General features: G+C 43.0%; 1 protein-coding gene across 1 annotated transcript in view; it reads right to left on the reverse strand.

The window, feature by feature from the left end:
* The window catches only part of ess2 (ess-2 splicing factor homolog), a 43,608-nt gene that overhangs the window by 12,438 nt on the left and 14,281 nt on the right, over positions 1 to 16,889 (reverse strand). The window contains exons 3-7 of the mRNA XM_073055666.1: positions 16,729 to 16,827; positions 16,436 to 16,593; positions 12,895 to 13,012; positions 10,579 to 10,709; positions 5,778 to 5,880 (exon numbers count right to left, since the gene is read on the reverse strand). Of these exons, the coding sequence (XP_072911767.1) occupies positions 5,778 to 5,880; positions 10,579 to 10,709; positions 12,895 to 13,012; positions 16,436 to 16,593; positions 16,729 to 16,827 (609 nt within the window). The remainder of the gene's footprint in view (positions 1 to 5,777; positions 5,881 to 10,578; positions 10,710 to 12,894; positions 13,013 to 16,435; positions 16,594 to 16,728; positions 16,828 to 16,889) is intronic.

Below are 16,889 nucleotides of genomic sequence, written 5' to 3' on the forward strand. Positions count from 1 at the left end.
GGAAACAGGGTGGGAAGAGGTATAGTCTAGATAACGGTGGGAATCTGTAGTTTATAAAAGATGCTGGTTGACAGTTTATCACCAGAGATGGAGGCAGAAGAGACTGAGAAAGGGAGGTATCAGAATTGGACCAAGTAAATTTAAGTACAAGGGTAGAAATTAGAAGCAAAGCTGATGAAATTGACGAGCTCAGCATGACTGCATAAAGCGGCACTAATGATGTCAGAATTGAGGAGCATTACTGGAGAAGGGTTGGAATAATGGGAGACAGAAAGTCATTGATGGCCTATGTTCCATTAAGAGCTATGGGCTCAGGAAGAAAACATAATCCCTGCCACAGCTGACTAGCCTGTATGGGGCTCTGTTTAGGACTGCTTTATAGAGATCATATCTTGATTTCTTGTAAAGGTCAGGTTAACTGATATGTATGTTAGAAGTTCTAGATTTCATAGGGTGTGGATTTCCCGTTTTCAGTTCGGCAAAATGTTAGATTGTCCTCTTTGGCGCAGTCCTCAATCCACTTGCTGATGAAGTCCATGACAGTGGTGACACTCATCTAGGATGGCCGCTAAGTCTTGGAACAGGGAATAATCTACCGACAAGACTGACTCTACTGACTGTAATTTGGGAGGGAGAAGCATAACTCTCATGTATTAGTATTGCAATGGAATAGAGGGAATTACAGAGGCATGAGAGAGGAGCTTGCCCAGGTGGATTGGAGGGGGATACAGCAGCGGATGACAGCAGAGCAGAGGTAGCTGAAGTTTCTGAAAATAGTTCACAAGCCACAGGATAGTTATGTCCCACAGAGGAAGAAGTTCTCAAGTGGCAGTGGTAGGTAACCGTGGCTGACAAGGGAAGTTAAGGACTGCATAAAAGCCAAGGAATGGCATACAAGATAGCAAAAGTGAGTGTTGGATGATTGGTAAGTTTTAAAAATCCAACAAAAGGCCACTAAAAAAAGTTATAAGAAAAGATGAAATATGAAAAAAAATGGCAGATGGAGTTTAATACAGACAAGTGTGAGGCATTTCACTTTGGAAGGACAAACCAAGGTAGAACATACAAGGTAAATGGTAGGGCACTGACCGAGGGATCTGGGAATACAGATACAAAATTCCCTAAAAGTGGCTTCACAGGTAGATAGGGTCGTAAAGAGAGCTTTTGGTACATTAGCCTTTATAAATCAAAGTATTAAGTATAAGAGTTGGAATGTTACGGTGAGGTTGTATAAGGTGAGGCCGAATTTGGAGTATTGTCTGCAGTTTTGGTCACGAAATTACAGGAGGGATATTAATAAGGTTGCAAGAATGCAGAGAAAGTTTACAAGGATGTTGCCAGGATTTGAGAAACTTGCCAGGACTTGAGGAACTGAGTTACAGAGAAAGGTTGAATAGGTTAGGACTTTATTCCCTAGAGCGTAAAAGAATGAGGGGAGATTTGATAGAGGTATATAAAATTATGATGGGTACAGATAGAGTGAATGGAAGCAGGCTTTTTCCACTGAGGCTAGGGGAGAAAAAAAACCAGAGGACATGGGTTAAGGGTGAAGGGGGGCAAATTTAAAGGGAACAGTAGGGGGAGCTTCTTCACACAGAGAATGGTGGGAGTGTGAAATGAGCTGCCAGATGAAGTGGTAAATGCGGGCTCACTTTTAACATTTAAGAAAAACTTGGACAGGTACATGGATGAGAGGTGTATGGAGGGATATGGTCCAGGTGCAGGTCAGTGGGACTAGGCAGAAAAATGATTTGGCACAGCCAAGAAGGGCCAAAAGGCCTGTTTCTGTGCTGTAATGCTCTATGGTTCTATGAGGACAAACGAGCCAATAATATAAAGCAGGATACCAAAAGCTTTTTCAGTTATATAAAGAGTAAAAGGGAGGTGAGAATTGATATTGGACCACTGGAAAATGTGCTGTTGAGGTAGTAATGGGAGACAAAGAAATAGCTGATGGGCTTAATGGGTACTTTGCATCAGTCTGCACAGTGGAAAGCACTAGCAGTGTGCCAGTGGTCCATGAGTGTCAGGTAGCAGGAGTGAGTGCCATTGCCATTACAAAGGAAAATGTGCTACATAAACTCAAAACATCTTAAGGTGCATAAATCACCTGGGCCATGTGGACTACAGCCCTGAGTGCTGAGAGAGGTTGCTGAAGAGATAATGGATGCATTGGTCATGTTCTTTCAAGAATTATTTGATTCAGGCATGGTCCTGGAGGACTACAAATGTCACTGAACTCTTCAAGAAGGGAGGAAGGCAAAAGAAAGGAAATTACAGGCCAGTTAGCCTAACCTCAGTGGTTGGGGAAGTGTTTATGCGTCTATTATTAAGGATGAGGTCAGCATGACTAATCTGTTAAGGGTTCTTTGAGGAAGTAACAAGCAGGGTGGACAAAGGAGAGGCATTACTTTTACTTGGGTTTTCAGAAGGCATTTGATAAGGTGCCACACATGGGGCTGCTTAACAAGATAAAAATACTATGACTGACAGGCAGGAGACAGCCAATGGGAATAAAAGGGGCCTTTTTTGGTTAGCTGCCAGTGACCAGTGGTGTTCCTCAGGGGTTGCTGCTTTTCACATTGTTAGTCAACGACTTAGAAAAAAGAATTGATGGCTTTGTGGCAAATGCAATGTTGGCATTTATTTCAAGGGGAATGGAATATAAAAGCAAGGAGATAAAGCTGGACCTTTATAAAACACTAGTCAGGCCGCACTTGGAGTATTGTCAACAGTTTGGGGTCCCATATCTCAGAAAGGATGTGTTGTCATTGGAGAGAACCCAGAGGAGGTTCACAAGGATATTCCAGGAATGAAGGAGCTAACATATGAGGAGTGTTTGGCAGTTTTGGGCCTGTACTCACTGGAATTTAGAAGAATGTCGGGGATCTTATTGAAACCTACCGAATGTTGAAAGGGCACAGCCTCAAAATTGAGGAGCGACCTTTTAGAACAGAGATAAGAAGGCATTTTTTTAGCCAGAGAGTGGTAAATCTGCGGAATGCTCTGCCACAGACTGCAATGGAGGTCAAGTCAGTGCGTATAGTTAAGGCAGGAGTTAGTTGCCTGATTGGTCAGGACATCACAGGATATGGCCAGAAGACAGGTGTATGGGGTTGAATGGGATCAGAGATCAGCCATGATGGAATGGTGGCGCAGACTTGATGAGCTGAATGGCTTAATTCTGCTCCTATGTCTCATGGTTTTATGGTCTAAAGCAGTCGCACAGAAGCTCATCTATTTACTCAGACTGCTCGGAATGATTTTCTGTACCAAATCCTCTGTTTCATTTTGTTTGTATGCAGGGAGAAGGAGCACAGCTTGTTCAGCCTGTTATTCAGATTTACCAATATATGAACAGTGGAGGGGGTAGGCAGTTTGATGGTTGTATAGCAATGGCCAAGGGTGTTTAGGCCCCTGATGCCCTGGTGGGACAGGAGATGTACTGGTAGCAATGTGGTAACAGACTCTTGAGGTTGGCCTGCTTGAAGTCACCGTCAATGATTAAAAAGGCCTCTGGTTCTCCCGTTTCAAGACATCTGACCACAAAGTTCAGTTCCTTGAGTGTAGGCTACACATCCGCTTGTGGTGAGATGAAGTCTGCCATCAGAATAACTGAAGAGAACTCTCATGGCAGGTAGTATGGACAACACTATTCCTGGCTGGGTGAGCAGGATCTCACCAGGACCATTAAGTCCAAACACCATGAAGTCTTGACTGGGAAGCAGACACTTTTGCATCTACTTTGCCCAAGGACATCATATGAACCACCCTGAGAAGCCCTTGGGTTATAAAGCACTCAGGTGAAGCAGGTATGAGCACACAGCAGTCATATAACCATATAACAATTACAGCAAGGCAACAGGCCATCTAGGCCCTTCTAGTCTGTGCCAAACTCTTACTCTCACCTTGTCCCACCTACCTGCACTCAGCCCATAACCCTCCATTCCTTTCCTGTCCATATACCTATCCAATTTTACTTTAAATGACAAGATCGAACCTGCCTCTACCACTTCTACTGGAAGCTCATTTCACACAGCTACCACTCTCTCAGTAAAGAAATTCCCCCTTGTGTTACCCCTAAACTTTTGCCCCCATAACTCTCAACTCAAGTCCTCTTGTTTGAATCCCCCCCTACTCTCAATGGAAAAAGCCTATCCACATCACTCTATCTATCCCCCTCATAATTTTAAATACCTCTATCAAGTCCCCCCTCAACCTTCTACGCTCCAAAGAATAAAGACCTAACTTGTTCAACCTTTGTCTGTAACTTTGGTGCTGAAACCCAGGTAACATTCTAGTAAATCTTTTCTGTACTCTCTCTATTTTGTTGACATCTTTCCTATAATTCGGTGACTGGAACTATACACAATACTCCAAATTTGGCCTCACCAATGCCTTGTACAATTTTAACATTACATCTTAACTCCTATACTCAATGCTCTGACTTATAAAGGCCAGTATACCAAAAGCTTTCTTCACCACCCTATCCACATGAGATTCCACCTTCAGGGAACTATGCACCATTATTCCTAGATCACTACTACATTCTTCAATGCCCTACCATTTAGCATGTATGTCCTATTTTGATTTGTCCTACCAAAATGTAGCACCTCACACTTATCAGCATTAAACTCCATCTGCCATCTTTCAGCTCACTCTTCCAACTGGCCCAAATCTCTCTGCAAGTTTTGAAAACCTACTTCACTATCCACAACGCCGCCTATCTTAGTATCATAAATGTATCTTAGTGTCATTCCCCTCGAGTCTCTTTTGGTAGGCTAGTCTCGCTCTTCGTTCATTGATAGCCTGGATATTAGTAGGTGGGATGCTGGGAGGGGGGAAACTTGAACCCACACTATTTCAGTCTCACCTGCAGCCCCCACTTCCGAGGTAAATGGCTGCATCTGGTCTGCCCTAAAAAAAAACCTGGAGTGGAAGTAAGTAACTGCTTAAGGACAGACATGGAAGTCCTGGGATGGATTCATCTGATGTGAAAGGTGTTTTTCTCAATGCAGGTTTGAAAGCTCACTGAAGAGGAGTTATCTGCCTCAGCAGGTAAGTAGGGGCATCTAGGAGAGCCTTGGTGTCAAGATTTGACCTTGGATGCTCCATAAGGTCAGGCTTCTGATTCAGAGAAGCCTCGGATTTGGATGCCTCCACGGGTTGGGTGTTCGTTCAGGCTCGGTCTCAGGACTTGGCCCTCGCTGCCTATTTGGGATGTGGGAGCGTTGGCCTCATATTTGAGCTGCCCCCTCCCTGCCACAAAATTTAGATTGACACTCTAACACAGTGTACCAAGGGTCTATCATATTCTAAAGCAGTCTGTACAGAAAGTGAATTTCCAAAGTGCTGTTGGAGAAGCTGAAAGTTTTCCCAGAGTTTTGAGTTGAGGCATAAAGCTGATGAAATAGCCAATCGCTTGCACACTGATTGAGGAATACTGCTGTTAGTCTGGTCTACACAACAATACCAACCACGTCCAATCGAGTGCTCCAAGTTTCTCACCTACATACAAGTCTTCATTAACTTTATTTTTACTCGGAGATACAGCTCATGAACCAAAGCCACCTAATTACACCCATGTTACCAATTAACTGACTAGCCCATTTGACTTTGGAATGTGGGAGGAAACCCAGGCAGTCACAGGGAGAACATACAAACTCCTTGCAGACAACAGCAGGAATTGAACCCAGGTCGCATTACCCTGAATGCTAGAAAAATAGGGATTTCTGGACAGCGATGCGAGAACGTCAGTGTGAGGCTCCATAACTTACCTGGAGCAGGTGAAGGAGTCCTTACAAAGCCATAGCCATTCACCTTTGGCGACTCCTGTGGGATCAGTTCCTTTCCGTCTGGCCCCACTTTGCCCTGTTTAAACTTTAAAACCAAAGACAATGTGAGTGAGTACATTGTGACAAAGCATCAATTGCTTAACATTTCATTGCTACAGATGCAAATCAAATTTTCCATTTCTTCTTCCTATAAGTGTATTTAATTCAAGTTTTAACTTGTGCACTCCTCCCTAATTGCCCTTGAGAAGGTAGTGGTGAGTCGCTTTGTACCACTACCTGATGAAGGAACTTGCCAAACACCGTTGATTCAGGGCTTCCAGGATTTAGACTGAGGGATGATGGAAGGTCAGTGACATATTGACAAGTCAGGTTGTTGAATGGTACTCTGTTACGTTTACCAGGATCCTTACCTCTAGTAGTTACTGCATTTACGTGACCAATACTGAGAATTTCTGAATAATGATGACTCTTCTAGGGAAACATTGTCAGGCCTAGTCTGAATGCTGTCGAGGTCTTGCTGCATGTAACCACAGAGCTGGAGTTTGCTGAGGAGTTGTGAACTGAACAAATAACTACAGCACAGTACAAGCCCTTCAGCCCACAATGTTGTGCCAACCTTTATAAACCTACTCCACAATCAATCTAACCCTCCTTCCTACCCAGCCCATAACCCTCCATTTCTCTTACATCCACATGCCTGTCCAGGAGCCTGTTAAATGTTACCTTTGTATCTGCCTCTACCACCACGCTTGGCAATGTGTTCCCTGTATATAAAAAAAACTAACTCTGACATCTCCACTAAACTTTCCTCCACTCACTTTAAAACAGACATCCTCTGGCATCAGCCATTGCCGTTCTGGAGAAAAGGTGCCGGCTGTCCATTCCCCCTGTGCCCCTCATAACTTAAACACCTCTATCAAGACACTTCTCAACCACCGTCACTCCAACCATTCCTTGTAAGATATGTTCTCTTATCCAGGCAGAAACCTGGTAAATCTCCTCTGCAACCTCTCTACATTCCTCCTATAATGGGGAGACCAGAACCAAAAACATTACTCTAAGTGTGGTCTAACCAGAGTTTTATAGAGCTACAACATTACTGTGCCTCATGGCTCTTGAACTCAATCTCCTGACTGACTGATGCAGGCCAGTACACCAAACACCTTCTTACCCCATATCAACTTGTGGGGCAACTTTGAGTGATATATGAACTGGGACAATAAGATCCTCTGTTCCTCCCCCTTCAAGTTTGATCTTTCAAAGTGTATCACTTCACACTTGTCCAAATTGACCTCTGTCCGCCACTTCTCCACCCAGCAGACAGACAGACATAATTTATTGATCCCGAGGAAAATTGGTTACTATCTTCAGCCCCCACAATCTTCCATCCTCACCTCCTACCTTCTGATAGAAGGATGGTCATTGATGAAACAGCAGAAGATAGTGTGGCCCAGGACACTGCCCTGAGGAATCCCACACTAATATCCTGGAGATGGCATCATTGACCCTTCCACAGCTCTCTGCCTTTGTGAAATATGACTCCAGCCACTGGGTATTTATCCTCTTGATACCAATTACGTCAATGCTATCAGGGACTTGGATGCCCCATGCAACCCAACATTACCTTGATGTCAAGTGCAGGCTAAATCACCTCACCTCTGTAAGTCAGCTGCTTGGAGCCGAATGCCCCTGGCGAAACCCAAACTGGGTGTCAGTGAATAGGTATTGGACAGCAAGTAGCCATGAAAATACTGTGAATGACACTTCGAACATAGAACAGTAGAGCACAGTACTGTCTCTTTGACCCACAATGTTCTGCCGACCTTTAACCTCTTCCAGGATCATCCTAACACTTCCCTCCCACATAGCCCTCCATTGTCCTTTTATCTATGACAAATGTCTAAGAGTCTATTAGATGCTCCTAAGGTATCAGCCTCTACCACCAGCTCTGGGAGGATGTCCAAGCACTTCCCACTCTCTGCGTAAAAAACCTCTGACATTCCCCCTCTACTTCCCTCAATTCACCTTAAAATAATGTCTTCTTGTATTAGTTTACTATCACTTTCCTAATATTGAGAGTGAACTGATTGTAGTGTGGGGCGTGGCTTATTTGCCACTCAAAAGCCACTTCCGCCGTATCGGCCACTGATTGGTGCGTTTAAAAACTGCAGCCACCCTTTCCCATTGGTTGGTTTGTGTGCCACAGCACCCATTTCCATTTCCAGGTGCCTTAGAGGGTACAAGAATAACACATGCAAGAGGCTCTCTCGCTCAATCCCTTTGTCTCTAAGGCACAGTACACAGACTATTGGGGAGGTATGGTCTGCACTCACTTTTAGCTAAGTCTCTGATTGTTAAATATTTAGTTCTGTGGTTTGTTTAACTTGGGGGAACTTATTTTTTTGTTTATTACTGTTTGTAAATAAATGATTAATATGCTTTTTGGTAATCAGTGTTTTCTGTCCCACCCACCAAACCCGTGAACCTGCTTCCACAGTACACTGATTGGGTAGACACTACCACATTGCGTTTTGTAAACAGGATAAACATTTTGTAAACATTGATGCTCAGTTTTTAGCTGCCACTTAGAGCTTTAGAACAACCCATTATTTTTGGTCATCAATACCAAAGACATGGAGAGTAGCACTGATGAAAAGAGAGATTTTGCTTTGTGTGTGTGTGTGTGTGTGTGTGTGTGTGTGTGTGTGTGTGTGTGTGTGTGTGTGTGTGTGTGTGTGTGTGTGTGTGTGTGTGTGTGTGTGTGTGTGTGTGTGTGTGTGTGTGTGTGTGTGTGTGTGTGTGTGTCTGTCTGTCTGTCATGGGCACATACATCTACCTCTGGTAGATTAGGGAAGAGGTGGTCAAGTATATTTATCTCATTTTGGTTCACTTACCAAAATGGCAGACATGGACAGGCAGTAATGCCTTCAGTGGTTACCCTGGCCAATCAGTTGTACTACTTCCTGGCCACTGTTCTAGTGGATAATGAAGTTCCCTCACCCAGAATCCAGAAAGAGAACAGAGAAAATTTACAAGGACGTTGCCAAGACTTAAATTATAGGGAAAGGTTGAATAGGTTGGGACTTTTTCCCTGAAGCAGAGGAGACTGAGGGGAGATTTGACAGAGGTATACAAAATTATGAGGGGTATATATAGGGTAAATGCAAGCTGGCTTTTTCCACTGAGGTTGGGAGAGAGTAGAACTAAATAAAGGTCATGGGTTAAGGATGACAGGTGAAATGTTTAAGGGGAACTTGAAGGGGAACTTCTTCACTCAGAGGGTGGTGAGGGAGAGTGTGGAATGAGCTGCCAGTGGAAGTGGTGGACATGGGTTCATTTTCAACACTTAAGAGAAGTTTGGATAGGTACATGGATGGGAGGGGTATGGAGGGCTGTGGTCTGAATGCAGGTTGGTGGTACGAGGGAGATTAATAGTTCAGCACAAAGTAGATGAGGAGAAGGGCCTACTTCTGTACTGTAGTGTTCTTCTACTCGAGAGTACAATATGCTCCCTTGTTACTGTTAGTGGTTTGGACAGGAGGCAGTAATCAGGAGGCTTTCTTGTCCACATTTTACCTAATGCCAAGAAACCTCACAGAGTCAACACAAGAGGGCTGCTACCTCCTGTGAGAGTATCACTCAATCACATCCCCTCTGGTGAATCTGTCCTGTAATGGGGTAGAATTAGTGACGGAGGAGCCCAACACATTGCTTGAAAGGGAAGGTTCTGTAAGAGTCAGGCTGTAACTTGACTAGTCTGTGGGACAACTCCCCAAAACGTGGACACCAATCCCCAGATGTTTGAGAGGAGCACTTTGTAAAAACTGGACAGGAACTACTTGTCACACTCTCATTCAATGCAAGGAGATGCATCAGGTTTTAAACTGCCCCTGCTTTAATGGTTACAATTGCTAAAATAAAACCCGGTGGTTTGTTGCAACATTTCAACCAGCAGTTTGGAGTTCAATCGCCTTGGTGATCTGCAGTAACATACAGAACATAAAACTGTACAGCACGGTACAAGCCATTCAGCCCACATTGTTGTGCTTATCTTTTAACCTACTCCAGATAAATCTAGCCCTTCCCTCCCACATAGCCTTTGATCTTCTTTCATCCTGCAGATGTCAACTTCTGATTAATAAATAAATAAATTATGTATGTATGTGTGTGTGTGTGTGTGTATATAAAAAATTATTTGTACTGTCAGAAACTTTCTGTGCCTAAAGTCCATGTTTTCACTGGTTTTGTAGACTAAGGAATGACAGATTTCTTCCTCCAAAAGGTATTAATGACCCAGATGATCTTTTACAATGATCCAATCATTTTTTTGTTCACCAATATACAAACTAATTGTTTTCCTTAAAAAAACAAAGTCTAAAGTTCCATAACTGCTGCCTCAAGTCCTCTGGATTGTTAGTAGTGGAAATAAAAATCAAAAAAAATTGAAAAACTACTCAACACCTTAGATTTAATGTTTCAAATTAAAGACCCTTCAGCTGAGATAGGCATTTGATAACTTGACAATGCTGTCACGACTGTATTGGACTATTCAAACCCATGGATTCTTCAATGCATAGATACTGAGTGGGGAAGATCAAGGGAACGATTAAGGTGGAAAGGTAGGGAGATGGATACCCAGGCTGTTGAGAAATGATGAAGGAAGGGGTTCTGATGGATGCAGACGAGGGAGGAACAATCACGGTCACATAGTGTGGTTGCAAAAGGGACAGGAGGTGGCCAAGACGTGTCAGGGCCAGCTGGAAGGAGGGCCCATTTCACATACCTGCGCATTGAGAGCTGCTGCTTGCTGGAGCTGAGATCTGCTCAGGGTTTGACTGAAAGGGTCACTCTGGAAGCGGGTGTTCTTGTGAATTACCTCACGGGGTTTCTTGAAGAGTTCATCATCCTTCACTCCTACAAAGAGAAAGGGAGAGGAACAGCTGAGTGGACGGAATATCATATCGACTATAGAGGACCAGAGACTGGTGAAACAACCAGGGGGTGACTTCATAGCACAATGGATAAGCAATTATAGGCATCTTTTCACTTGCTGCATCAGATGAGGGTTAAGCAAACAGATGTCAAATATTAATTAAGTAGCTTTTATTAAGGAATTCAGCTAAAAATATCTCAAAATATAGACTGAACAAAAACATTAGAGCTGGAACATACACATAAAACCCTACAGCACAATACAGGCCCATCAGCTCACAATGTTGTGCCAACCTTTTAATTGACTCCAAGATCAATCTAACCCTTCCCTCCCACATAGCCCTGATTTTTCTTTCATCCATGTGTTTCTTAAATATCCCTAATGCATCTGCCTCTATCCCCACCCTGGAAGGCATTTCATGCGCCCACCACTCTGTGTCAGAAACATACCTCCTCCTTTATACTATGCTCCAATCACCTTAAAACGCTGCCCTCTCGTATTTGTCATTGCTGCCCTGGGAAAACGGGACTGCCTGCCCATTCTATCAACGCCTCTTATCATCTTGTACAAGTCACCTCTCATTCTCCTTTTCTCCCAAAGAGAAAAGCCCAAGCTCACTCAACCTTTCCTCATAAGACATGCACTCTAATCCAGGCAACATCCTGGTCAATCTCCTCTGCACCCTCACTAAATCTTCGGCATCCTTCCTATAATTAGGCAACCAGAACAGAACACAATACTCCAAGTGTGGTCTACCCAGGGTTTTATAGAGCTGCAGCATTACCCCAAGGCTCTTGAACTTGATTAATGAAGGCCAACACACCATAAATCACCTTAACCACTCTATCAACTTACATGGCAATGCTGAGGGGTTTATGGACATGAACCCCAAAATCCAACTGTTCCTCTACACTGCTAAGAACAAGAGTAGATGCTGGCTATAAAGGCAGGCAGATTGGGAACATTGGTGTCCAGTTTCCTCCCTCGTCCCACAGATGTGCTGGTCACTATGTTAATTGTTCATTGTAAATCTTGCCCAGTGTAGGTAGATGGTAGGAAATTTGATGGACATGTCAGAGAGAATGGGCACAGGAAAAATGTGAGGGTGACGGCAGTAGTTAGATATTTGGAAAAGAATGGTGTAGGGATATTTATTATGGAGAACATTGCAAAGGCAGAGAGAAGCCAAAAACTATCTGGGCTTTATACCTAAAGTACAAAACCAACAAACTTATTTTGAACCTCCATAAAGCATTGCTCTGAAAGAGAAGCACTTTCAAAAGCACTGGAAAAGAAGAGTCACTGGAATGGTTCCAGAAAGGATGAGCTTCATTTATGTTCTAATTGACAGAAGAGGTCTGTTAGCAATCAAAGTGGACAAGGATCTTGACATTCTTTGGTACTCACTCCAACTGTGCTCACAACTTGCACTATTCTTTGAAAATCTCCTTGAGAGAGCAATCAAAAATTCAGACCTTCGACTCCTTTCTCTTACACCCCAAATGCTCCAGCTCTCGTTGCTTCATCACAAAAAGTATTACATATCCTCTTCTCAATTTCTTGTACCTATGAGCAAAAATAAAACAAATTGCTGGGGGATCTCAGTGGGTCAGATAACATTTGAAGAGAGAAATGGCTGGTCGATGTTTCAGATCGAGACTCTTCATCTGGACTTAATGAATAGAGGGGAAGTAGCACAGAAAAGGAAGAGGTCGGGCAAGACTTAGCAAGCACTACGTGGATTCAGGTAATGGGTTGGGTGATTATATGAAGGAAGGAAGGGTGAAAAAAGCAAGATTCTGGGAGGTGACAGCAGAAACATTAAAGGGCTGCAAATGATGGAATCCAATATCTTCCCAGCTCTTGCCACCCATCCCTCTCATCTCATCTCTCCTCTGCTCCTTCAGTACTGATGAAGGATCTCGGCTTGAAGTGTTGATCATTTCTTCCACAAAGGTTGTCTGACTCACTAAGTTCCTCCAACATTTTGTTCTGCTTTTGCTTGAGATTCCAGCATCCAGCTTGTTTGTCTCTACTTTCTTACTCCAATATTGGCAGAGACAGTGGTTACAAACTGTAGGTGACAGTGTACATGTGGCCCAGTTGTTATCAATACTCAAACAATAAGGGGACAGAGCAAAATAGGATTATCAGTCTGAGCCTTACCTTCTGGGTAATACATCAGAATATTCTTGGCTTTGTACTTCCAGGTTTTCACCCCTGGTTTCCTGTCCTCAATGGCCAAAGCATCAGGTGAAGGTAGTGCCAGCATTTCTTCATGGCTCTGTAATGAGATCCACCATCACCTATGGACTTGGTGAGACAGCAAAACTTTACCACAGCCCCTCTATAAACCTCAAAGAGCAATTTTTCCTTTATTTTGTATACGTTAAAGCCGGCCGGTGGTGTAGTACCATCTGTACCGGACTTCAAGGAGAGTGGTCCTATTGGAGAATAAAGTTGCATCGTTTGCTGTGTGGCCAGCCTTATGTTTGCTATTTGCTATGTATCCAATTTATTGGCCAGAATGTAATCTCTGTATTGCCTCTGTACTATTGAACGCATCAGTGCCTTAAGAACGTAGCTAATAGTGAAAGTAAGCATGTAGAGATAACGGTGGTAGACAGGATCGTGGAGTGGTGTGATGGTATGGGGACCAGTCAAGGCCGGGAAGAGGGACACGTGTTCCAGAGAGTAGACTAAAGTATGAGCTACTGAGCAGAAATATTGGTGGCGAATCGAGAAGCTAATGTGCTGGTGATAAGCGTTGCAAGCGGATAGGGTATGCTAATGTAACTGAGATAGGAGACGAGGGTATGCTAATGAAACTAAGATAAGAAATTACTATAAAGAATACTGTGTACTAGGCTCGGCGGGCAATTGTCTCAGCTTTTGTTTGCAAATAAAAGGCTTAAATTTCTCGAAGAATCTTCTGCGTCTCCTGGTTATTTCAAGAAACCATGACAGTCCTGAGTTTGAATCCAGCCGGCTCCTTACAAGCTTTCCATCCGTGCTGGGTTGAGCGTTGAACTAGCAACTCAACTTTGTATAAAACAGACAAATGCTAAAGAAACAGCAAGGTTGCTGCCTGATGTGCCACAAGGCGTGGAAAGGAACGACAACATATATTAGCAATAAATAAACACCCCATAGGTACATTGCTTCTATATTTCAGCTATTCATTCCTCCCTAAAATCAAAGGGATTTATCTTCCACAACTATTCCCTGTTCATCATTCAGTAGCAGGATGATACAGAGAGGAGGGCACCCATTATCAAAACTCTGAGTCCATTAGTCAGCAGGAGGGTTACAGTTTCCATGTTTAAGTTGCACTTGTCTGAGCACCAGTTCAGACATACAGCATGCTCCTCCAGAATCAGACAGTATGACTGAGTGGGCACGATCAAGTCAAATTGTCCTCAGCTCTCCTTTGTTACACACTTTGTGATAGAAAACAATGTACAGTGGTGCTAGAAAGTTGTGAACCCTGTACAATTTTCTCTATTTCTGCATAAATATGACCTAAAATGTGATCAAATCTTCACACGTCCTAAAACTAGATAGAGAACCCAATTAATCATGCGAAAAAATTGTACTCATTCATTCATTGAGAAAAATGATCCAATATTACATTTATTTGTTAGAAAAAGTATGTGAACCTTTGTTTTCAGTAGCTTGTGTGACCCCCCCCCCCCACCCCACCCCTGCCCCCCACTTTGTACAGCAATAACTTCAACCAAACATTTCAAGTAACCGTTCATCAGTCCTGTATATCGGCTTGGAGGAATTTTAGCCATTCCTCCTTACAAAACTGCTTCAAGTCTGGGATGTTGATGGGCTTCCTTGTATGAACTGCTTGCTTCAGGTCCTTCCAGAAACAAATTTATAGAATTAAGGTCCAGACTCTGTCTTGGCCATTCCAAAACACAAACTTTCTTCTTTTTAAACCATTCTGTTGTTGATTTCAGTCTTTCGGATCATTATCTTGTTGCATCATCAGACATCTATTTAGCTTCAGATGCTAGACTGCTACCCTGACATTCTCCTGTAAAATGTCTTGATCCATTTTGAATTCATTGTTCCCTCAACTATTGCAAGCTGGCCAGACCCCGAGGCAGCAAAGCAGCCCCAAACCATGATGCTCCTTCCACCATGCGTCACAGTTGGGATGAGATTTTGGTGTTGGTGTGCAGTGCCTTTTTTCTCCCCAAACATAGCAGTGTGCACTTCTGCCAAAAAGTTCAACTTTTGTCTCATCTGTCCACAGAACATTGTCCCAAAAGCTTTGTAGAACATCCAGGTGGTATTTTGCAAACTTGAGATGTGAAGCAATGTTTTTGTTTTGGAGAGCAGTGATTTCCTCCATGGTGTCCCTCTATGAACACCATTCTTATTCAGTGTTTTTCTCATAGTGGACACATGAACAAAGACTTGAGCAAGTTCTAGAGATCCCTGTAGGTATTTTGGTGTTATCCTTGGGTTCTTTTTCACCTCCTTCAATATTGCAAGCTGTGCTCTTGATGTGATCTTTGCAGGATGCCCACTCTTAGGGTGAGTAGCAACAGTATAGAGTTTCCTCCATTTGTAGACATTTTCTCTTACAGTGGACTGATGAACACTCAGGTTTTTGTAGTCTTTTCCAGTTTCATGCATCTCTACAATTCCTCTTCTAAGGTCCTATGAAAGTTGTTTTGATCGAGACATGGTGCACATAAACAGATCTTTCTTGCAAAGAGCAGACTCCATCAGTAACCTGACTTTGTGCGTCTTTTTTAGAGGGCAGGGCACTTCTACAACCCACACCTCCAAATCCATCTCATTGATTGGAATACACAACTCCAAATAGCTTTTGTAGAAGGCATTACCTCAGAGGTTCACATACTTATTCCAACAAATACATGTAATATAGGATAATTTTTCTCAATAAATTAATAAGTATAATGCTGTATAGTGTTATTTATTTAATTGGATTCTGTTTATCTAGTTTTAGGACTTGTGTGAAGATCTGATCAATTTTAGGTCATATTTATGCAGAAATAGAGAAAATTCTACAGGGTTCACAAAGTTATTAGCACCACTGTATCTATTTATAAAAAGACAGCATCCCTGGGCATCTCACCACATCCCCAACCCGATTTTTCAAAATTATCCAAGGATTTAACTCAAGAAGGAGGTGTGTCAAACATACTTGCAAATGCACACACTTAGAATATTGTGCACAGTTCTGGTCGCCTCATTCTAGGAAGGATGTGCAAGCTCCAGAGAGGGTGCAAAGAAGACTTACCAGAATGTTGCCTGGACTAGAGAACATGCCTTAATGAAAATCAGTTGAGTTAGCTAGGGCTTTTATCTTAAAGAACAGAGGTGGACAAGAAGTATAGATAGAGTGGACAGCCAGAGGCTGTTTCCCAGGGCAGAAATAGAATAGAAGAAATACAAGAGGGTATAAAGAATAGGGGGAGGGGGGGAAATGTCAGAGACAAGTTATTTACACAGAGAGTGGTAGGTGTATGTAACAAGATGCTAGATCTGGTGGTAGCAGTAGATATATTACAGGCTTTTAAGAGACTCCCAGGTAGGCACAAGGATGACAGAAAAATGGAGGGATTTGGGCTGTGTAAAAGGGAAGGGTTAGATTGATCATGGGAGTAGGTTAACAGGTCAGCATAAAATTCACATACGATGAAGTTAGGGAAAGAAAGTGCACCTGCTCTGATTTTTCCTCTGCCTCATAGAGCCAGGCGTGTTTAGCCCTATTCCGCTCTTCAGCAAGCTCCATAATCTGATTGAAGGAAGCATTGTCTTCACTGGTACTTTGCCCCAAGTAAGTGTCCAGAGTTGGCAATTCCTCTTCTTTCTTTTCTCCTGCAAAGTGGGAGACTCAGTAAACTAGGATAGAAACCTTGAGCTCAGCTGGTTAAGACACTGAGGCCAGTTATTATCACACAATGCCAGAAAGCAAGGAAGAGTTTAAACTCATGAAAATGAAACGAAAATTACCTCCATCACTTGGAGGCTTTCCATCTAATTGGGTTTTACTCTGTGAAGATGGAGAAACTGAGGTAACTTCTGGCGTCTCAAAAGAACCTGGCGTGTGATCTGCAAGACATTAAAACGTGAAATGGAGGAGACAGAACATCATGAGACTGACACACACATTA

This window comes from Hemitrygon akajei, chromosome 9 (genome assembly GCF_048418815.1).
Source record: "Hemitrygon akajei chromosome 9, sHemAka1.3, whole genome shotgun sequence".
Lineage (NCBI taxonomy): Eukaryota > Metazoa > Chordata > Chondrichthyes > Myliobatiformes > Dasyatidae > Hemitrygon > Hemitrygon akajei.